This window comes from Myotis nattereri, assembly GCF_964212035.1.
Source record: "Myotis nattereri genome assembly, chromosome: 6".
In the NCBI taxonomy this organism is placed as follows: Eukaryota; Metazoa; Chordata; class Mammalia; order Chiroptera; family Vespertilionidae; genus Myotis; species Myotis nattereri.
The window spans coordinates 67,440,925-67,463,912 of record NC_138081.1 but is presented as its reverse complement, the minus strand read 5'-3'; the positions used below and the strand labels follow the sequence as shown (position 1 = coordinate 67,463,912).

The window sequence follows — 22,988 nt, the reverse complement described above, 5'->3', positions numbered from 1 at the left end:
TCAGCTGGTGGAAAGCTGTCCTGCTCAAAAGTTTCCTTATAATTAAAGAGACACAGCCAGTTAGGGTCACTACACCCACAGTTTGACCTACTTATTTTCTCACATCTGTTCCCATCGCACACACAGGAAAGAGCTTGGTTTTCCTGCCAGCAAGTCCAGACCTTTCCACTGGGCTCCGGAGGGCTTGGCGCGGTACCTGGCTCCAGCGAAGGCTCCAGGAGCCTCCGTGTCCTTGAGATGCAGTGGGATGCGGGTGGGGCTGCTCGCAGGTCCCGGCCCTACAGGGCCGCTGCTGCTTCTAGCAGTGCCGAGTTGATGGGACACTCTGGCTGGGGGTCACTCGGTTCCCTAACTTCTTGTGTTTGTCCTGTCAACTGGGGACCATTTGTCTGTTGCATTCGCAAGGTACACCCCTATGTGGTGGTGTTTCCACAGCTGGGCTCCCTTGGAGAGTTAATCACCAAAATGGCACATGTGCCAGTAAAACATCGCCGTCTGCCACATGGCATTCACCACAGTCTGAGTATGAAAAGGCAGCCAGACAGCCTTTCAGGAGGGAAAGGGTCTCATTCCAGCTTCTGAGACTGTTGCACGTAACCAGCTGCGGAGGCTACCTACTGCAAGTGCTGAGGGATACGTGGAAATGACTGGCTTAGATTTCCCAAATGGCACTTTTAATAGGTCTGTTAAGGCGTCTGGTCTTCAAAGATATTTAAAGAAGGAGAAAAAACACATCCAAAACCTTTTAACACCAAGCTTGTGTGAAGCCCTACGTTGGCACAGTTTGGTTTTCCTTTTTTACATGCTGTTATTTAAGCGGGAGCCCGGTGTATGAAGAGGGTGAGTGAGACAGGGAGGGAATCCCTGTGGTTTCGCACCGACGAGCTTACCTTATGCAGGGTGGGGGTGCGTAAAGAAAGGTCTGGGTGGGGGGACGACCCAAAGGCATGTGTGTGCAGGCCCTGACCGTGTCTGTTGCCCCCTCTGCAGGCGGGGAGGAGCCTGTGTTTGAGAGCCCCCCGGCCCTGGATGAGCGGGCCGCCCTGTACTCTGGCGTGCACAAGAAGCCCTTCTTGTTTGATGGCTCCCCTGAGAAGCCTCCGGAAGATGACTCAGACCCTTTCACCACTTCTCCATCACCCAGCAACCTGGAAGCCTGGGCCGCGGGCCGGAAGTTGGTCAAAACCTTCAGCAAAGGCGACAGCCGGGGCCTCATTAAGCCCCCCAAGAAGATGGGGACTTTCTTCTCCTACCCAGATGAAGAAAAGGCCCAGAAGGTCTCCCGCTCCCTGACCGAGGGGGAGATGAAGAAGAGCCTGGGGTCCCTGAGCCACGGGGTAAGTACCGATGGCGTGTGCTTCTGTGACAGCCACCGTCGCAGGCACCACCTGCTAGTGTCCCTGGAGGAGGTTCAGAGCGTCCGGAAGCACATCCGCCTGAAGAAGACGGATACTAATTACTCCTGTTCCCGAGCTTTTCTCTGCCAGCGTCCCTCCAGAAAAGGAGTGCACAGCACGCCCTGTGACCTGCAGCTGCTGCGGCAGAGACCCAAAGGGGGAGGGAGCTGTGGCGTCCCCGGCAGGAGGGGGCGCGGGCGCCCCGCGGTCAGCGAGTTCAATATCACCTACGTGGTGGAGCGGAGCCTGTACAGCCACCTGAACCTGACCCAGCTAGTGCGCCCTGCCTCAGACAGGACCCTGAGCAAGGCTGAGAAGCAGGACCTGAGGCGGTGCCTGCTGGAGGAGGAGGAGGAGGCAAAGAGGAAGTGGGCCGCCACGGTCGACCGCTGTACTAAGAGGGTTCTCTTGAGAATCCACCAGAAGTCCGTGAGTCTCCCGGAGGGTCCCCAGGATGGCCTTGTCATTTCCGTGAGGTGTAGTCAAGCATTATGGCCTCTCTTCTGTGGAGCTTGGCGTCCTCCCCTCTCTTCTGCTCATAACTTCCTAACTTCAGGGCCCGTTCCATCATCATCTCAGATTTCCAGCCCTACTTCCCACGCGTCCTCTTTCCTGATCCAGAGAAGGGCTCCCAGAGTCCCGGGTGGGGTTTGGCCTCCTTCGAGGGTGGCTGTCTTCGTTCCCAGCCATCACGTCACTTGACCTCAAAGAAGCTGATTCAAAACAGAGGGTATTTTGCCCTTAAAAGAGAGGCTTATTGTTTTAGTTAATTAAAACAATGGCAACTAGCTCATGGAAAGATCACCATCATCCCAATCACCAATTTGGTGATTTGGAAACGTTGTCAAGTATATTTCTTTTATCAGTAGAAACAAATGGAAAATTCTTAAATCAAAAGGGGAAAGAATTAGAGTTCTTTTTAGTTAAGTCAAGTTGGCGTTCTTAGCTTTTTAATCAAAGGAAGAACTATTTTAAAATGTCCTCCACTGCTCCATTCTTCTGTACATAGCAAGGAGTGAAGTGCTTCTTTTCAAATAATAAAGCATTTTTCAGTTTTATTACTGAGTGATTGGACTCTTGTAAAGTTTATTTTCAGGGCATGACTTATTTTGAACTTGAGACTATAGATACCCCCCGCCCCGAAATTCCCACCCAATTTCTAGTTTTCACAGTAGCCCATATACAGTGCACAGACGGAGGAGGAGTTGTGGCTTCCTGGTCCTGCTGTCCCCTTGTCCTGCTTCCTTCCCTCGGGACTTCCGTCTGTGTCCCCTTTTAAAGGTCTAAAGGAGTGGACTATATGGCAGCCTTTCAGGGGGCTTTCTCCAGGGTTTGTTCACATTCCCGAGTAAGGTGATCTTCCTCATATGATTACTGTGATTTAAATCCTTCAATTATCTTCTCCTTTTGTGGTCATGGAGGCTGGTTGGCCAGTGCCATCCCCTAAAGATGGCCTTCTCCTAAAAAATCCTTAGATCCTTACCCCTTATATTTTCCAAATATTCCTGTACATTCTGACCTTCTTGCTAGGTCTAATTTTCCATCTTTTCACATTCCTATCAATCTTGCAAACCTTTTAATACTATTAGTGGCAACTTCTGGTTCTTTCAACATCATGGCAACAATTATCAGTGGTTCTGTTTTGTTGTAAAATAACACAATTCCTTTTCTCACTCACCCAGTTCTGACCCACAGGTATTTTGTAAAATACTTGTGGCTAACCGATCTTGGTATAATTTACTTTTTACCTCTGGAAGTGTTCTGCCCAGTTTATGGGCCTCTTTGCCATTGGACAGGACCTTGATGGACAGAGTCACCTCTTCTCTGTTAGTAGATGACTCAGCTCTGTGAGTTTAAATCATGTAATAATGAGAATTTTTTCACATTGAGCACTTTGATCTGTTCATTGCCCCTCATATTGTTTTTTGCCAGGTTAATGATCGAACTTTATCAGTTTTCCTGTCCAGAAGTTATATTTCTAAGATTAGTGCTAATTAACACTGTGGGACAGTGATTGAGTCTTCATTGACTTTGGGTGTGGACATGAGAGCATTTTTTTCCCCTGTAAAGGTGGCACTATGTAATCTCTATTCCAAGTGTCAGCCTGAGGCTGGGTTTTTTAAGGTACTATGAACTTGCAGTAGTGGGCAGTATTAATACTTGTGGAAGTATATGTTCTACGCTAAATTAGAAATTTGCACATACCTTTTATTGTAAGTATAGTTGTACAATGAGGAAAACAAAATTTTTCTAACTATTCAGAGACTATGGGGGCAAATAATGTTAAACCTCAAAAAGAGGTGTTTGTTTTGTTTTTTTCCTTTTTTTTTAAAGACAGACAATTTCTTTGCTTGCTTTACTTAAAAAGTTCTTTCTATTCTTTTTGGCATATATCTGCTTCATTTTATCCAAAAGTGCAGTTTCCTTTAATCTTCAACCTTGATCTTTTTTTATCTTTCAAAAACAATACCATATTTGCTTGATGAAACCTCAAGGAAATGATAATGCTTTGTATTCACTGAAAATGGTCACTTGTCTTGCTTTTTATTTGGTCATTCAATTTTTGTTTGGTGAAACAGACATGCATGACATTTTGGAATTTTGTCCATTTTAAAAATTCAACCCTACCTCCCCAAAAAAACATGTTCTCAACTGCATGACCATTCCATTGCCAGCTCTCCCCATCCACGAGCATCTATCTAAAGTCTTACAGTTACCTGGACATGAGAAGTATGCCCTTGACAAACCTCATTGAGGCTCTGTCTGTGGAGACCACCAAAGCCGGAGATTTCACTGTTCTCTCTAAAGCTCTTTTCTCAGTTGAAGGGGTGGTGATGCTTTGAGATCTACTTGCTGTTACCGAAAGAGTAGAGATGAGTTCAAGCAGCGTTCGTTGTTCCAGTTTTTGTGCTTCCACAATGATACAGAGGAATCTTTCCCAGACATCAGCATATCACAGGGAGAGGGTTAGTTGGTGCTTCAAAAAAGCCAGTTCACTCTTGGAGCTTTTTATTTTAGGAATAAATGCATACAGCAGGCATGCAAGGATATAAATGAGCTTCTGATTTATTGCAGCTATATTTCCACATAAGTGCTTTGTCAGTTAGTTCCCATGCATCAGAAATAGCGTGCTGGGCTCCAGCCTTGCAGTTGAAGCTGGAATGCAAAGCAGGGAAGTGCCGAGCCATAAACCGAGCAGGCATCTGGGTGCCATGCTGTGTCTGTGAGCCCTGACTCACAGGAAACGAGCCACAATCAAATGATTGTCTTGACAAAAATGAGAAAATCTATTGGGCATTATAAACTAGAAAGGGAAGTTAATATTAAAAATTAGCCTGGAGAGGTGTTCCTAACACCACTCTCCAGATGAGGGGATTTGGTGTTTTTGCATAGAAAGGTTTCTGTTTTTATAGAATAGATAGAGGCCTAGTTAAGTTGGTTATAAGGGCAAGTCAGATTGTCCATCGATACTTAATATAAAATAAAAATAATGTTTACTGGATGTCATGTCTATGGTAGGTCCTTTAAAACAGCAACAACAGCTGTGGTGAAGGAGAACGGTTGTGACATCCCAAATGTTGGTGACCCCGAAATGCCTCCCATGACACCTGCATCTCCTGGCCTCCCTCCTGCCACACCTGCATTCTCTCTTTTTGACCCATTCCTGGGATGCTCTGGTTTTACAGTTGAAGCTCCCAGAATATACGGCATAGAACTAAGTTCTAGTCTTTCATTTGCATATTTAGAATGTTGCCTGAGCCTAAGCTTCAATATAACATTGTTGGGACAAGGCACATTTCTCAGTGTGGTCCTAGACCAGTGATGGTGAACCTATGACATGCGTGTCAGAGGTGACACGCGAACTCATGTTTTTGGTTGATTTTTCTTTGTTAAATGGCATTTAAATATATAAAATAAATATCAAAAATATAAATCTTTGTTTTACTATGGTTGCAAATATCAAAAAATTTCTATATGTGACACGGCACCAGAGTTAAGTTAGGGTTTTTCAAAATGCTGACACGCCGAGCTCAAAAGGTTTGCCATCACTGTCCTAGAGAGAAGTAATGTCAGAAACCAACATTCTTAGAGACCCCTGATTTGTGTCAGATAGTGTGCTAGAGGTCTTCAAATATATGCTGCAGGTAGTATTTCACAGATGAAGAAACAAGAGCTCAGAGAGTTGAAATATTTTACCGATGGTCATGCAGCAAATAAGTGGCAGAACCAGGATTTGGATCCACATCTGTTTGATTCCAAAAACCTAAGCATTTTCCTTCTGGATGTTTCTTTATCAATTCACTTAATTAATATATGTCTAAAGTACATTTATTTTATGTATTTATTTTTTAGATATATTTTTATTGATTTCAGAGAGGAAGGGAGAGGGGGAGAGAGAGATAGAAACATCAGTGATAAGAGAGAATCATTGATCGGCTGCCTCCTGCATGCCCCCTCCTGGAGATCAAGCCTGCAACCTGGGCATGTGCCCTTGACCGGGTTCGAACCCAGGACCCTTCAGTCCACAGGCTGATGCTCTATCCACTGAGCCAAACCAGCGAGGGCTAGTACATTTATTTTAAATAAGCAGTGTCTATAATATACATTGTGCTGTGTGTTCATTTCTTCTATTTAATATCTGTTAACTAGAGTTCATTGAGAAACAGATTGTACAAATTATGGAGCCCAAATTCGCTATTCAACTTTTATAACCAGTTGCTTAAAAAACAAGAAAATCAGTTGTAAGAAGAATTAGTGAGCTTTAAGTTTCTCTTTTCTCTTACAGATTTTTTTTTGATGGGGGGGGGGCATGGAAATGGTCCTTGAGTAGCTTTTGCTAGAAAAACAAAAGGAAAATTCTAACCAAGTATGGAAATATAAAAATCACTGAAATATATGCAGTTCCGTAAAGTTTGAAACCAACCGAAAGAACGTTAAAGTTTTTATTCTTCATAACATTGCAAATTCCCCATTAAATTAGAGTGCCGTCAATGACAGTCACTGAATCAACTTTTTTCTTCCTCGGCAAATGTGGCATCTTTCTACACTCAGAAAAAAAGGAGTCATAATTGATGAAGTTGGTCAGTTAGATGGGAAAGTTACCAGCATCTTTGGCTAGCTCAGGAAAGCAATGAGTGAGTAACCCTCTTGGCCTGATTGGACTACTGTAAACATAACCTGGTTTCCCCCTTCTTAGCAATTTAAAACTAAACAAAAGAGTCTGTTAGGAAAGCCTGCTGTCAGGGGCAGAGCCATAGGGTTTTGGACCTGAGTTTCCAAGACCCCTCTGAGCACATGGATTCCCTCATTGTCGCTACTGTATGCGGCTGATGTTAAGGGGGCTGGAAGGGGAAGTCTGTTGCTAAGAGGCAGGGAAACATGGATGGTTTTTGGTTATGAGTTTTTTAACCAGCGGGTTTTTGCATGTTTAGGGGATTCTGGACCTCTGGTGTAGGCACAGTTCCAGTGGCAAGTTTCCTTGTAACATGAATCATGTATTTTTTTTCCTCATCATTTCTCGTCCTACTTCCATCCTGTAACGTATTTGTGATTTGGTGATGTCCTGCCAGTGGGAAATGCGTTGGGTTGGTACACCGCTGGCCGGCTGCAGCCTAACTGTCCTGCCCTCCCCTTTCCGCAGAGAACCTGCAGTTTTGGAGGATTTGACTTGACCAATCGCTCTCTGCACATCGGCAGTAATAACTCTTACCCGATGGTGAGTACGCATCAGCGGGAACGCAAAAGGTTCGGATCCAGGTGACGTGGTTGACAGAGTTTCACGTCTAGTCTCTGAGAATTGATGCTGGGTAATCTTTTCCTGGGTGATCCTAAATCCTTTGAAAAGAAGCCCTATTTCACCCATGTTTAAAAAATATTTTAATTGGATTTATTGGCGTGACATTGCTTAATAAAATTATATAGATGTCAGGTGTACAATTCTCTAATACATCATCTGTATTGTGTGTTCACCTCCTCAAATCAAGTCTTCCATCACCAGTTATCTCCCCGTTACCCTCTTCTATCTCTCCCACCCCCTTTCCTGCTGGTAATCACCATACTGTTTTCCGTGTCTGTGAGGTTTTTTTCTTCTTCTTTGCTTAATCCCTTCACCTTTTTCACCTACTTAATCCCTTCACCTCCTCGCTCCCCATTCCCCTTCCCTTAGAGACACTTCTCTTTTCCACGGGAACAAACCACGACCACCTCCGGCCTCCACCCCTCTCTGTTGTAGCACCATTCCTTCAGCGCCTGTGTTTCCAGTTCCCTCCAAGTCACAAATCCAGATGCATCTGGCCTCTTGGTCTCACGCTAGTTTTTGCTCACGCCGGCTGTAAGTGCACATGGCTGCTACACACAGGCAGGGCCAGAGGATGGAGCCTGTGATTTGCGTTCAAGAGCATTTGCCAACATTTCTAAAAACCAGTTTTATCAGAGGCCAAGTTCATAGCCCCATATTAAGCCTAGGTCTTTCTGATCTGGGGAGTCCTGGAATGAACCCTGTCTCCTTGGGACCAAAGCAAACCAGCCTTCCATGGGCTGAGCGTACTGGCTCCTCCGACCCGCTTCTTCTGGACCCCAGTGTGGGGACAGGTCGCCACCGTGCTGTACACGTTCTCCCCGTGTTTCCTTGGGAAGGCCCCGGGGGCGCAGGTGAGCTCTGCATACAGTTTTGTTTTCCCCTCATGCATTTTGTCAGGAAACTGCTTTATATTGCCAGATGTCCCCTAAAAACACCCATCTGTGATTTTGGAAGTATTTGAGAATTTCCTGGAAGAATATAACTATTTTATTTGGACATCAAATTTTATGGATTTGTAAACTAAAAATGTTACATAGTCAGTCTTCTGAAAAATGGGAGAAAGTGTGCTTTCTCTGACTTTCCAGGAAAAGCTGTTTTCTGTTTCAGTGAAAAGTAAGACAAGAGGTGTCCACTGTGTAATTGTTTGAGAAAAGGAAATTCACGCACTTAGGAGCCGACCACACCGAGGGCCACCCTGATGCAACCTGATCAGGTGTTGACTTGTGATGACTGAGATGTCCCCTTTTGTTCTCACCGCTGTCCTAGGTGCTCAGTAATACTGGCTTTCTCTTCTCCCCCACTGCTGGGATGATGCGAACCTTGGTTCATCTCAGCCACTCTATTGATGAAATGCAGTTCCCTTGAGTATTTCACTTGGGGAGGGGAGGAAATGTCCTAAGATTAAATAAAATAAAATGTATTTCATATCCCACTTTAAACAAACAAAAGCCCTTAGTGAATCGCTTTTAATTTTTAATCAAAAAGATAAATAGCATACACCTGAAACTAATAAAAAACAATATTGAACGTCAACTGTAATTGAAAAATAAAACAAGTTGAAAAAACATACAAAAAAAGTTAAAAAATGATTAATAGCCTAGCACTCCGTTAACAGGAAACATTTCAAAATCCTAGGGGATGCCAGGATTTTTCTGAGACATAGAACATTAATGGTTTCGATAATAAAACCTGTTTGGGGGCTTTGTTTCCTGTGATTAATGGTACTTATTTTGTTTTGCAGGGTAAAGAAGGAGATTTTGTGTACAAGGAAGTCATCAAATCACCTACCGCCTCCCGCATCTCTCTTGGAAAAAAGGTCAAATCTGTGAAAGAGACAATGAGGAAGAGAATGTCCAAAAAATACAGCAACTCTGTCCCTGAACAGGTATGCAGGTGCCAAGCGAAAAGTCCCCCTGGTTCCTCCTGACACAAGGAAAGCCGAGGATGTCAGCCTGAGATTTTAAACAGTGCTAAATACAGACATTCATTGGCATTAACCTGGCTCAGGACCATGCTTAGTTTATGTAGACGAGCATTTGGTACAGCAAACGTGGATTAAGCAAAGTGCAGGCCTCACTTTCTATGTACAGATGGGCGGAGAGGCAGACATGTAAAAAATGTGTTCCTTAGTGCAGTAGGGCACAAGTTTAAAACCAAAAGATTTTATTTTCTAAAATAAATCCCTTGCTACAAAATGGATGTCCCTAGAATCAAACCTTAAAAAAAAGACTCTCAAGTTTTCTTAGGCAGCAGACCTTTCCGGTGTAGCATGAGTTGTAGAAGCACACAGCAAGTCTGAGAAGGAAACTCGGAAAACACTTCCTGGCAATGGGCTTCCGTAGTAATCATGTCTCCACAGGGATGTTTTTACTCACTGGCTCCCTCTGCAGCTTTTAAGATAACTCAGAACTGATCTCCTCCAATTCTGTAATCCCATCGCTAGAAAGAGAGTTTCTATTTTGTGTGGATGGAGGGAAGAAAGACGGGTGGAGAGCTGGGCCTTCAGGTAATTCTGGCCCTTTGATTTTCAGAGCCCTCACCTCTGGCACCTCTATAGCATTCGTTCTTGTAGTCTGTTGAACATTTTTAGTGTCTGCCGGTTTTCTACTTGAAATATGTAGGTAATGCTGATTTATGGGGAAGCAGACATGTGGACTCAGCTGCTGCCCTCTGGTGGGCAGAGTAAGCTAAAATCCAAGCAGCTCCTTGTTTGAATCGCTGAATACCAGCTAGGCAGCCCAGCCACCTAGTGATTCACGCAAGGCCTGCCCAAGAGCTTCAGTTGACTGCAGTGGTTCTCACAGGGGTGGGGTGATTTTGCTCCCCCACCAACCCCAGGGCATTTAGACAATCACAACTGGGGTGGGTGCTACTGACATCCACTGGATAGAGGCCAGGAAGGCATCTTAGGATGCGCAGGATAGCACCCCCACTAATGTACAGTACAGCACCCCACAACAGGAATTATTCATCCACAGTGCTGACAGCGCTCAGGTTGAGAAACCCTGGCTTCTCAGACCTGCAGGGGAAGTCGCTGCCTCCATTGTGTGTTCCCTACCGTTGTTTTCTGTATTCTTTGCATTTCTTGGCCCTTGGGTATGAGAGTGATGGTGATTCTGAATTTCTCACCAGAAATGAAGTGCACCTCGCTCTCCTGGGAAGCAGATGCTATGCCAGGGAAACAGCACCTCTAGTTTGCAGCACTTCATTTTGTTGGCTTTTCCCCTAAGAGCTCGTGTAAATTTCACATTCATAGGGGTTTTCTGCTTGAGCACAGAACTTTAATGTCATTTGAACATTTTTTTCTATAATTTTACGACTATACACCCACCTTGTAGTCTTAGTTCTGGTTTTTGTTGTTGTTGTTTTGTTTTTAAACAGTCATTTCACATAAGTGAAAAAAAAGAGAGGGAATAAGTGGCTATTGTAATGCTTTTTGGGGAGAGAAGATGAATGTTGCAAGGTTTGATATACCACCCATTCTGGTTAGGACTTTTGTCTGCTATATGCCCATTACCTGGAATACTACCTGTTCTTATAGGAAGTCCCTAAGTATATAATAAGTAAGTTAATACTATTTTAAAGCATTTAGGAACATACAATATTAGAGAGGTATATTTAATATCACTATTGTTTAAAAACCCCCAAAACCACATGTACTTTTAGCAGAAGCGTTAAAAAAAGAATTGGATGACTTATTTTATGATTTAGAAATGAAAATACATTCAGGCCCTGGCTGGAGTGGCTCCGTTGGTTGAGCATCATCCTGTGCACCAAAAGGTCACCAGTTCAATTCCCTGTCAGGGCACATGCCCGGTTTCCAGCTCAATCCCGGGTGGGGGCTCTCTCGCTCTCTCTCTTTATCTCTCTCCCTCTCCCCCTCGCTCTCCCTCTCCTCCTCCCTCTCTCCCTCCCTCTCCCTCTCCCCCTCCCCCTCTCCCTCTCCCTCTTCCTTCTTTCCTCCCTCCCTCCCCCCTTCCTCTTTTTCCCAAATCAATAAAAACATTTAAAAAATATATTCAGGAATTCATATTTTGTAGCTTCAATAACTCCCAAATAATGGTACCTCTTTTTATAGTTTTTGAGGCCATCTGCTCCCTTTTTTTAAATGTAAAGCACAGTGTGTCTTGATCAGAAGCTGCCATGGCTGTTTGTTGACCTTAAATGAAGCTCTTCTGATGATTCTGCACCATGTAAATAACAGGTTTTGTTTAGATGGTTTGGTGCTCACATGGCTGTGTGATATGCCAGAGAGGTTTCTGTTGTGGCAAGTAAACCATTCTCACTGCAAACTTTAGAGGAGAGACATTGTCACACCAGGAATCAAATGAGCGTGCTACACTCATATGTGCAAAGGAGGGGCCCCCAGGCTGTGACAGAGCCATCCCAGAAGTGATCTGAAAGGGTCGTCGCAGGTTTTCACTAACAACACCAAAGAGGAGTGATAGGTACTAAAACCTGGGGACAACTGATAATAACTAAACCTATAGACATTTCATCATAGACTGAAAAATGGTAATTAAAAATATTTTTTTTTTATTGATTTCAGAGAGGGAGAGGGAGAGATAGAAACATCAATGATGTGAGGGAATAATTGATTGGCTGCCTCCTGCACATCCCCTATTAGGGATCGAGCTTGCAATCTAGACATGTGCCCTGACTGGGAATCAAACCATGACCTCCTGGGTCATAGGTTGATGCTCAACCACTGAACCACACTGGCTAGGCCGAAAAATTGTATTTTTGCTATATGTCTGGGTCCTCAATTGGTATTTCCTTAGCCAATTTCATTAATTTGTGTAACTAGAAGCATACGAATCTGGCCTTTTTTTAAAAAAAACAAGAAGGAATATGCATATATTTACTGTAAATGTTTCCCTTCAAATAGATGATTTATTCCCTGGGAGTGATCCCAGATACTACATTGCTAATGGATTCTGTTTGATCTGCATTTGAAATCTGGCTTCTTTACTGGACTGTTGAGTATGCTGAGCCTCTAAACCTTTAACAAAGGATTTTCTCTAGGAGGTAGATAGGTGTTTCTCAGGGATTTCAAGAATTTCTATTGAGCTTGAAAAACAATTTTTAAGTGCTTAATTAATTGATACACAGGCCACACTTTTAAATAGAGCAAGGGTATAGATTGAAAAGGAGGAGAATACTGGCTATGGCATCAAATATGGGCATAAAAATGGATTTGATTGTTTTTGTTGAGGGCTGAATTGCTTTGAATTACAAAATAACAGTTGTCCTTTCTGATGAAGCATAATTGTGTTGAAATCCATTGCAGGACACGGGCCTCGATGGAATGCCTGGCTCTCCTCCATCCTCCCAGCCTGACAGTGAACACATGGACAAGCCCAAGCTCAAAGCCGGAGGTTCTGTAGAGAGTCTGCGGAGTTCTCTGAGTGGACAGAGCTCGATGAGTACGCCTACTTTGTAATTGTAGATGATTTCCTTTGGAATCAAAATCAGACTTACTGGGTGTCAGGTTCAAGCAATTTAAAAATAAAGAAGCCCAGGTTCCTACCCTTAGGGTGCTGTTAGAGAGAGAGACCTGCCAAATATCTGGACCTAGAATTGTATTTGTTTAGTCGATGTACAACAGTGGCACAAGAGAGGGGATGATGAATTTCGATCAGAGAAGATAGGGAAAGCATCTCAGAGGAAAGATCTGGAGAGTGAAGGAGGATAAGTCAAGTCCCCAAGGTCATGAAGATGTATTCATCAACAAAGTATGAGATGGGGGCAGGGTGGAGGATTATAAATGTCATTGACAATAAATGTTGGTCAACCACTCTGACAGTGGTGGTGTCGTCAGAATGGTGTGAGGAAAGGGAGCATATTTAAGTCCACCACTTTAAAAGCACTTGGCCTTGGGCAAGTTATTTGACATTTCTGAGTTTGTTTCCTCATCCATAAGATGAAGTAAAAATGTTATGCCTTACCAAGGAGAGGTCCTGAATGTTCCGGGCTTGTGATGTCACCTGCATTCCCAGATCATAAAGATAACTTGCTGGAGTCCTGCCTGTGCAGTTAGGGGCTTGCTTAGGGGTAGTATTGAGAAAACTCAGATCTTCCCTGGCCTCATCATTGGGTCCTGCTCTGGTCCTGACATGGTTTTGGCTCATGATTTTGCCCTTCGTGTCTTAACCTGCAGCTTCTTCAGTGTCTTTAAGCTTTGCTCTGCGGGGCAACTGTATTTATCCTTCTTCTCCTTGTGTTTCCTGTACAGGTGGTCAGACAGTGAGTACCACTGATTCCTCCACCAGCAACAGGGAAAGTGTCAAGTCGGAAGATGGTGATGATGAGGAGCCCCCCTACCGGGGCCCCTTCTGTGGGCGCGCCAGGGTGCACACTGACTTCACACCCAGTCCCTATGACACAGACTCACTCAAGCTCAAGGTGTGTCTCTGTCTGGCTTTAAACCTGGGGTCTTTGTTCTTTAAGAGGAGCTCAGTTCTTGTGTAGAATGCTTGGCTGCTGTGGTGCACAGTGCCAATGTCTTGGCTACCTTAACAAGCTGCTCTCCTCTGTAGTGAATAACAAAACAGAACCAGCCAGCATTTGGGACAGAGGCAGGGCTTGTGTTAATCCTCTGTCCTCACCACCTCATCCTCCTGGTCCAGACCCCCGACCTCAGCTTCCCTGTAGAATTCCTGTTGCCCTCCAGGATCCAGTTTCTGTGCTCTCTCACTAAAGAGACCTTCCTGCCTTCTCTGTATGGCCAGTGGTATTGAATGGGAAGATGGAGTTCCACAGCGTAGGAGGCAGTCACAGAGCAGGGATTGCCACTGTCATTTTGGGGGAAATTCTTTCTCGAAGCAGTAGGAGCTCTGGATGGTGGCTAGGCAGTCAGAGAGCCAGGCACCTCCCACCTAGCCATGAGCACTGGGAGACAGACACTTCAGCCTGTGCTGCGGGAGGGCAGGGGAATGAGACCTCCAGCCCGTGTGGATTCCAGCGCGGTCAGGAGTGTTCCGTCTGGCCCTCTCCCAAGCTCCCATTCATAATGTGACTTGTGGGACCCTGATTCTGGCCTTTGTAGTGTTTCCACATGTGGGTGATGAATACATATCATCGATTCATGATTCATGCTTAGAAATGTGCCTAATGGAAAGACCTTTGTTTCCTGGGCCCCAGAAAGGAGACATCATCGATATAATCAGCAAACCACCCATGGGCACCTGGATGGGCCTGTTGAACAATAAGGTGGGCACCTTCAAGTTCATCTACGTGGACGTGCTGAACGAGGAAGAGGAGAAGCCCAAGCGCCCCACCAGGAGGAAGAGAAAAGGAAGACCACCCCAGCCCAAGTCCGTGGAGGATCTCCTTGACCGGATTAACCTGAAAGTCAGTCCCGTCCTGTTCTGGTCACATGTTGCCTCTCCTTCTAAACTAAGCAAGCGAGGACACTTTCAGGGGAGGGGCGAGGGTACTCTCATGTCCTCCATAAGGGTGGCCTATTACTGTGATGAGTAGCCATTATTCTACAAAAACGGTTGTCTGTATGCTAATGCTGCCCTTGACCTCTGTCGTGGGTGTTAGCTAAGCCGCGAGTCAAAATTTGCTATTAGTCCCCCAAGAGCAGTTTTTAAAATGCTCTGGGCTTGAAGCTACTTCTCCCAGAAAGGGCAGTGAGCACAAGCCTTAGGTCTCTGCTCCGTGGGCTCCACAGAGGCCCTGAGTGTCCGCTCCTCTAACCTCTCCCACATCATTCCCAGCATCTGGAGGGGTGGGGGGCGGGGGGCTACAGTGCTAGTTCTCTTTCCTCCTTGCAAAACTGCCTTGTTTCTGGGGAAGTCACAGGCCTTTCTGAGTTGGATTTCAATAGGCCTGTAAATGAAATGGCCTTGTCCACTGTGCACTGTGCGGTGTTAAAGAGATCGGTCCATAGCAAGGGGACAATTAAAATGTAAGCCAGGAGAACCCATCTCAGCCTGCAGTGCAGGTCTTCTTAACCCATGCTCACTGAAACGCCCCACCTGCCTACCACGCCAGAGGACTGGGAGCTTACAGGTGGTACTGCTCTTTCCATTAGTATAACCACAGCAATGGGAAAAGTTTAGGGGCTTGAGGCTGGTTGGCGGTCATGGATCACATGGTCTTTCCTCACAGGAGCACATGCCCACCTTCCTGTTCAATGGATATGAGGATCTGGACACCTTTAAGCTCCTGGAGGAGGAGGACTTGGATGAGTTAAATATCAGGGACCCAGAACACAGAGCCGTTCTCCTGACGGCGGTGGAGCTGCTGCAGGAGTACGACAGTAAGTCCCTGCCCCCGCCCGCCACCACGCTGAAGTGTTCCTTGTTACATCATGGCACTCAGTCACCAGAGGCCTCCCGTAAGCAACCAGCATATTCTTAGGTCCCTGGAGTCACTCATTTGGTCCTCCTCTTTCCAAAGCCAAAGCCCATTTCGTATTATATCAAAAACACAAAGACACAAGTGCAGACCTTCCTGCGGGAGCAAAAGATAACCTTACTGCTGATGTCTTTTCTGGCGCGATTCTAGGCACCGGTTGAGGAAAATGCTGCTCTAAGTGACTGGGAATTGAATCACAGCTTTGTTAAGAAACGCAGTAGATGTTGCGTTAGGAACTGTTGGGAGGTGTGGTTTCAGCAGGTCGGTGGGAAACTTGGGCCCAAAAGTGATTGGCAGATGGGGAGAATGTTGCCCCGCCAAGGGTTAATTACTTCTCAGAGCACACAAGGAGTTATTTTCTTGCTGAATAGGTTGTCTAATGAATACATGAAATTCATCAGCTTCCGTGAAAGAAGCAGGAAGTGGCTGCAGTGAATACATACTAGTAGAGCAGAGAATCCCGTATCGCCGGGTCTCGGCCAAAATGATAGCTCATTTTTACAGCCTGTGAACAGAAGTCAGCGGGCTGGCAGCTTTTATGAAGTCTGTTTAAATACACTGCATCCTTTGCTCCATTAAGCTAGTCTTATCTCGCTCTTTAGTCTTCAATCTGACATCAAAAATAGTCCTGAAATTATTCATCACAAGCAGAGCATCCTTTCCAGTTACTGAATTCCAATGCATTTTCTTTCAAATGCTTTGCTTAGGGATGTCAGTAGCTAATAGCATTTCTGTTGTTAAGACACACCCAACCATGGTTAATGGTGGGAGAGAAAATTGTCCATTACTGAAGGCGTCAGGCCCCAGAGACCAGGAAGCACGTCTCTCCGCTCAGTTGCTCTCGCTCCTGCGTAGGAGGCCCCTCCTCTACACCAGCTGATACAGGGGGCCACACGCCATCAAGCAGCTGTCTGAACTCTAGATAGACACACTGCCTTCGGGGATAGGTTTGGAGGAATAGTGTTTTGTAGTGAATATCACTTTAAAACCATGTCTCTTCAGTATTGGGGGTGTCTATTGGGGGGTCTGTGGCCAGGTTGTGTTAAAGAGCCTGGCCTAGTGCCTGGTGTGGCCAACCAGCTATATTAATAACAATTAAGGTTAAATCATCTAGTCTCCTGGACCACATCTGCTCTATATAATAGCTCAGTTGCTGAGAACAGCTGGTTTATAAACCCTGTCCTTTACCATTCAGAACAGGGGAAGCAATGTTAAAAAAGGAGGAGAAGGCAGGATCTGAGCTGAGTCTCTGTTGTATCTCATTGGCTCAGACACCTTGTCCTTCTCGGAACCCCAGCCTGAGATTTGCACAGGAGGTATTTTGTAAGGGGGAATCTTTGCCAATCATGATGCTCACTCAGAGGTCCAGGGAGGGCTCTTTGCTGCTTCACAAATCCCATTTCAAAGGTATGCTATGCCTCTATTTATAACATTCCTAGTGCAGTGGTCAGCAAACTGCGGCCCCTTGAGTGTGGCTCTTCCACAAAATAGCACATGCAGGCGCGCACGTACAGTGCGATTGAAACTTCGTGGCCACTCTCAACAGGCCAAAGAGCCGCATGTGGCTCGAGAGCCACGGTTTGCTGACCACGGTCCTAGTGCATAAAGCAGCACCTTCCTTTTATTGGCTCTAAGACAAGGCTTCCAGGACTCGGGGTGCTAATTAGTGACAAGGCTCTGGGTCCAGATGATAAGGTTTTACATTCAGTGCAGTTAAATTCTGTGTTTAAGAAATATTCTAAGCAACTGACCATTAGAGGAACACAGTAGATATATGTCAAACTAAATTCCTAATCACTGGACAGATAGAGAGATATACTGAGGTCTTAGAGATCTTGCAAGTTTCTAGCTCAGCTTCCACAGTGGCAAAAAGCTCATCTACCAACCTGCCTTGTTGCACCATGCCTGGGCAATGCCAGCCTTCCTACAGGGTTCCATTTGGAAAAGACTCTCATTGTCCAAAAGCAATTGCCTACAGTGCTCCCACTGTCCCTGGTCTGCCCAATGAAAGCTCTCTTTACGAAAATAATTTCTGTAAGAATTTTAATGAGCCGGTATTTCAAATATGCAGAAAGGTACAGAGAAAAGTAAAACAGATCCACATATCCACCTTCTAAGTCCAAGTTAAGTGAACATTTTTGCTCCGATTCTTTTCTTTTAAAGAAATAAACAGTACAAGCCCATTGAAAGGCCTGCTATCCAACAATTCCCTTCCCTTCCCTTCTTCTTTCGGCGATAACTGCTCTCCAGGAAATGGCTCATGTCCTTGTGCACAAGAACCTTCTGATGTTTGGATACTCATCAGTGTCAGCATATTCTTCCTCCTGTGTGTATGTTTATATTTGTGTTTGTGGTGTGTGTGAGTGTGTGTGTGTGTGTGTGTGTGTGTGTGTGTGTGTGTGTTGAAGGTGGGGGTGGGGGTAGGAGTGGGGAAGAGTTTTAGCTCCAGCTAAGTCCCTTCAGAGGCAAGTTCAGAAGCCAGCCCAACAGTGTAGTCCTCCCCTCTTGTTTGACTGTGAGAATTCTCATGGTTCTAACACACCTCTTTTCCTCTTTGTACCTTGAAATTAATGATAGAAACTGCAGGGAGAGGATATGGCCTTGATTCTGCTGCACATGTAAGGGGTACCCCACCTCTTCTTTCTCTCCAACGGAGGAAGGCAAGTTGCTTGGGAAACTCTGGCTTTTCGTTTTATGGAATTTTGCTAAACTTGATAGTTAGGTTTCTGCTCAGTAGTTGCTGACCAAATCCTTTAGGAAGCCAGTGACAGCAGCCCCTTGACATATGCCTCGTGATTCTACAAATGGACTTGGTTTTCAGGCGATGGGAGCGACCCCTTCCATCCCCCTGATAACTTCGGTCTAGTCTGCTGTGTCTGAGGAGGTTGCCATCCCCAAGGGAGAGACACAGTCTGCATCTTCGTGCAGTGGCAGGGGACAAGTTTTCTGTTCCATTCCCACTAGTCAGCACTTTGGGGTCTGTTTTAGCTGAAGCAATAACCGAACGGTCTTGCCAAGGACAGACTACAGTGATTCCTCTTCCTGGGTTGTAACCGAGAGCTCAAAGCCCTCATTTTATAAGTATCATTTTCCTAAATAACACCCTGGGCTAGGACAGAGACCTCTCCAAATCCACAGACTCTTCCACACAATGAGGACATCACTCTAGAATGTTCCACTTTTTGTGCGGGGCAGGGGGGGCGTAAGATTTGCTCTTGTGCATCCAGTTAGTTAGTTTTTCACTCATTATTTAAAAAATAGCACTCCTTAATTTGGGGTCTATTGTAAGGGCTTCCCTTGCCGTGATTTCTGCTATGATTGCTGTTATAAAAGCTTTCCATGTGAGTAACACAAACAGGAAGTGGTAAGTGGACGTCGAAGAGGCTGGCACATATGTGGGATCGCAGCCCTCTGCCTTCCCACAGTTTACTTTTTTAATGACCCGAGAAAGGGCATCAGATTTCTGGTCTGTTGATTTTCTTTCTCTGTGTCTGTGGTAGGAGGGACAAGTGACGAGAAAAGGAAGGGAAAATAAAGCCCTTCATCATGCAACTAGTTCTTTTATGTAGAAAATGTTCCCTTGGTTTCTGTGTTATGTGCCCAAGCACTTACTCTGTGTAATAACAAAAGAGGTTCTTGGTGTAACCTCCATCCCAGGTCAGGCCACATGTGCCCTTATTGTGCAGCGTGCAGGGTGACCGCTGGCTGGTGAAGCCCACGGGACTTCCACGGGACTCACCATAGTCCAGTGATGGCGAACCTTTTGAGCTCGGCGTGTCAGCATTTTGAAAAACCCTAACTGAACTCTGGTGGCCGTGTCACATATAGAAATTTTTTGATATTTGCAACCATAGTAAAACAAAGATGTATATTTTTGGTATTTATTTTATATATTTAAATGCCATTTAACAAAGAAAAATCAACCAAAAAAATGAGTTCGCGTGTCACCTCTGACACGCGTGTCATAGGTTCGCCATCACTGCTCTAGACAGACTTTCACTCAACAGAAGCACCTGCTGCCTTTCTTTAGAATCAGGACGTTCAACTTTCATCATCCACCTTCAGAGGATTTATTACTCAGGGCCCCAGGGAGAGGGCTTCCTGAGCTTTCCCTGCCTCATCCTTTGGGCAGAAAGGCTGACCCAACACAAGGGAGAAGACAGAAGGGAAAGAACGCCCTCTAGCTCAGTCCTCACCACAGACACAAAAGGATTTCTCCCTGGCCCCTCCTGGGTGTAGGGGTTTGCATCCCCTTCTGCCCACCTTGCTTCATTGAGATAATGCAAGGGCCAGCACATGTCACCAAGGACAAAGAATGCTTGTAAATTGTAACAAAATTCAGTATTTCATTTGACACTTTTATAATAGCTGCTAAATTTGGAAAGCATGGGACAAATAACTTGAAACACAAATCTTAGAGATTTCTAAAAAGCATAGGCCCAACTGCTACTGTGAAAGGGACATCCTCACTCTTTACTTCTGCCCCATGGGACCATCCCTGGGAAAGGACTGTGACTATTCTTCCCCCACTGTTGGCACAGGCTCTGGGCTCCTCCTGTTCGAGACTGGCCTCAGGCCAGTCATCATCAGGGTAACCTAAAAGGCATCCACATGCTCCAACTATCTACTCTCAATCTCCAAATTTGTCTTCATGTGATAATTTATGTGAAAAGAAAAATATTCTGATCTCGTTCATTTTTATCTCATTGACTTGAAAGTAATTAGTGTTCATCCAAAAGTCCAAGGCTTCAAACGTATGGTATGCGTGGTGATGGCTGAGGGTAAAACTGGGATTTGGTTGGCTTGGGAACTCTGCTTTTCAGTCCCCTTATTGTTCCGTGCTTTGTGCCCACCTTCTCCAGGTAACAGCGACCAGTCTGGATCCCAGGAGAAGCTGCTCGTTGACAGCCAGGCCCTGAGCGGGTGCTCCCCACGAGACTCAGGATGCTATGAAAGCAGTGAGAACCTGGAAAATGGTAATGTCGGCACAGATGGCCATGGAGGCACCGTCATGTGCTTTGGCTAGAGACTGTCTTTCTTCCTCTGTCAGAGCTTTGGGGAAATACAGGCAATAGAAGGAGGACATTTTTTAGGATTATTGGAGCTTGATTAAGATCCTCAGAAAGAATGAACATCCTTCAAGAACCTAGGCAATTGATGTTCTTGAGAAATGACTACAGCTGTTTTCCTATTGGTTATCCTTCCGTCCCTCTTAGACACAAAGGGAGGGCTCACGACTAAAGAGACCCTCAACTTCCCATTGACCTGAAAATCTTAGAATCTTAGCACTCAGTGTAGATCATGGAAAGAGCCGTGAAGTTTAAAGTGAGGAGATCTGGGTTTGAAGCCTGAATAGAACATTTATGAGCTGAAGACTTTGATTGTTACCTCATGTCTTTGAGCCCTCTTACCTCTGAAGTAGCAAGATGAGTTTCTCTTTCATAGATTGTTGTTGGACTTAACAAAGCAGTAATACGTTAGTAATATCCAGCATTTATTCAACACTGACTGTAAATTAATTGGACAGTGAATTATATATGGATTACTAATTATCATTCAAAGGCGTATTTTATAGATGGAAACTTTAAAGCTCAGAGAGGTTATATAATACCCGAAGCCATGGTTCTTTTCTACTCTGGCTCATAATAGGCTCTCAGGCAATATTTTAGACTTTATTTCCCAATACCATAGCATTTTCAAGTCCGTCCTCTACTTAGTGTCATCATACAGCAACCAGTGGTGTCTGGGCTTCATTGAACTATAAGCCAGAAAGGAATGTAGTTTGTATTTGTTATAATAAGTACCTCCAAAATCCAGGATGGATTAAAATAAGTGGGCCTATTTTTAAACAAAAAGACAAAGCATACCATGGAGGACTTCTTTGCAAATGTGTTTGCTTATGTATTCTAAGGGGCAAGAATATCTCAGCGCTTGGGACTATCATGTAGGGGCCTCTCATTTCAATCTGAGGATTTCGAGGAGCCCCTCTGAGAGTATGATGCCAAGCCAGGGCATGAGGTTTGGTTCCTTCAGCACCATCATCGTCCCTCACCTCAGTTTTTCTTCTTTCGGACATAGTAAACGCAAGGAGGGGTGGCCCTCGGTGCTTTAGGCTGTGCCAGTGAAGCAGGCAAGCTTGTTAGCTCGGGGATCACAGTTCCAGGGCTCCTTCAATGAAAAGATGGATTCTGTGGTGGTCTATCAAAGATGACAGTATGAAAACATCTGATTAATATTAAAATTAAGTGAAAACACAGACTTTATCCAAACGTTCATTGCTTCATTTTTTTCCCCCCTGTGGAAACTAGGTCTCTGAAAATAAAGGGTCTACAATTACATCTTAAAATATTACTTTTTGTTTTTCAAAAGTCTCCAAGTTTCTGACCAGAACACAACTACCCACATCTAATAAGGTACTTCCTTCTCCTTCAGAGAGCTTGGCTGCGGCTCGGAGTTATGGTCCCCACACTGCATCGTTGGGCCAGCCCTACCCATGGTCTAGTTAATAACTGGAAGTTATCAAAGAATATGTGATTTTGCCCATAGTTGGAGCATTGAGTCCCATACCCACTGCAAAAGATGGGCTCTTTGAGTCAGTGGCTTACTTATAATATATCCTCCATAGTTACATGCACATGGACGACATTCAGGAAACAGTATTGGGACAACAGGATCAACGTTAATTTCATTTTGGAAAGCAGAATAAAAGTATGCAGCAAAGGTCTGAAATTGCCAAAAGTTTACAATTCAAACAAACTAAAAGCATCCCCCGCCCCCCCATCTTTTTGGCTTTAACCACTTAACAGTTAAAGATATTTTACCTTCCCCACCTTTGTTTATTCAAATATTGAATCAAGTTACACAGTTCTGGTCAAATTCTTACTAGGAAAGTATTTTCATTGAAGGGAGAAATAAAGGTGTGTTTAAAGGAAACAGTGCTTCTAGTTCTAATTTCTGGTTTGTGAGCGCATATACCCATAGCCCTGTTTTGTTTTGTTTTGTTTTTTTAATATATTTGTATTGATTTCAGAGAAGAAGGGAGAGGGAGAGAGAGAGAAATATCAATGATGAGAGAGATCGGCTCATTGATTGGCTGCCTCTTGCACACCCCACACTGGGGATGGAACCTGCAACCTGGGCATGTGCCTTGACCAGGAATCAAACTGTGACCCCTTGGTTCATAGGTTGATGCTCAGCCACTGAGCCACACCAGCTGGGCCTCATTGTTATTTTACTTATTATTATATTCATCTCTATTGGAACACACATGAATCCCTAGCACTCAGTTGGTTGACTAGATTGGTAGGAATTTTACAGATGTCACTGGCCGACTTTCTAATGCTGAGAAGGATTCAGGTGCACCTGCACAAGAACTAGATTAAAGACGGCTCACTTCAGGCGATTCAGGCACCTTCCATTATAAG

General features: G+C 44.8%; 1 protein-coding gene across 2 annotated transcripts in view; it reads left to right on the top strand.

The window, feature by feature from the left end:
- The window catches only part of SASH1 (SAM and SH3 domain containing 1), a 163,887-nt gene that overhangs the window by 132,549 nt on the left and 8,350 nt on the right, over positions 1-22,988 (top strand). Inside the window, exons 10-17 of one of the 2 annotated variants that reach the window (XM_081094037.1) lie at positions 991-1,337; positions 7,039-7,113; positions 8,939-9,082; positions 12,488-12,623; positions 13,433-13,602; positions 14,341-14,550; positions 15,316-15,466; positions 20,427-20,540. In XM_081094037.1, coding sequence (XP_080950163.1) covers positions 991-1,337; positions 7,039-7,113; positions 8,939-9,082; positions 12,488-12,623; positions 13,433-13,602; positions 14,341-14,550; positions 15,316-15,466; positions 20,427-20,540 — 1,347 coding nt within the window. Of the gene's footprint in view, positions 1-990; positions 1,827-7,038; positions 7,114-8,938; positions 9,083-12,487; positions 12,624-13,432; positions 13,603-14,340; positions 14,551-15,315; positions 15,467-20,426; positions 20,541-22,988 lie in introns of both variants that reach the window. The other variant, XM_081094036.1, reaches the window with a different exon arrangement.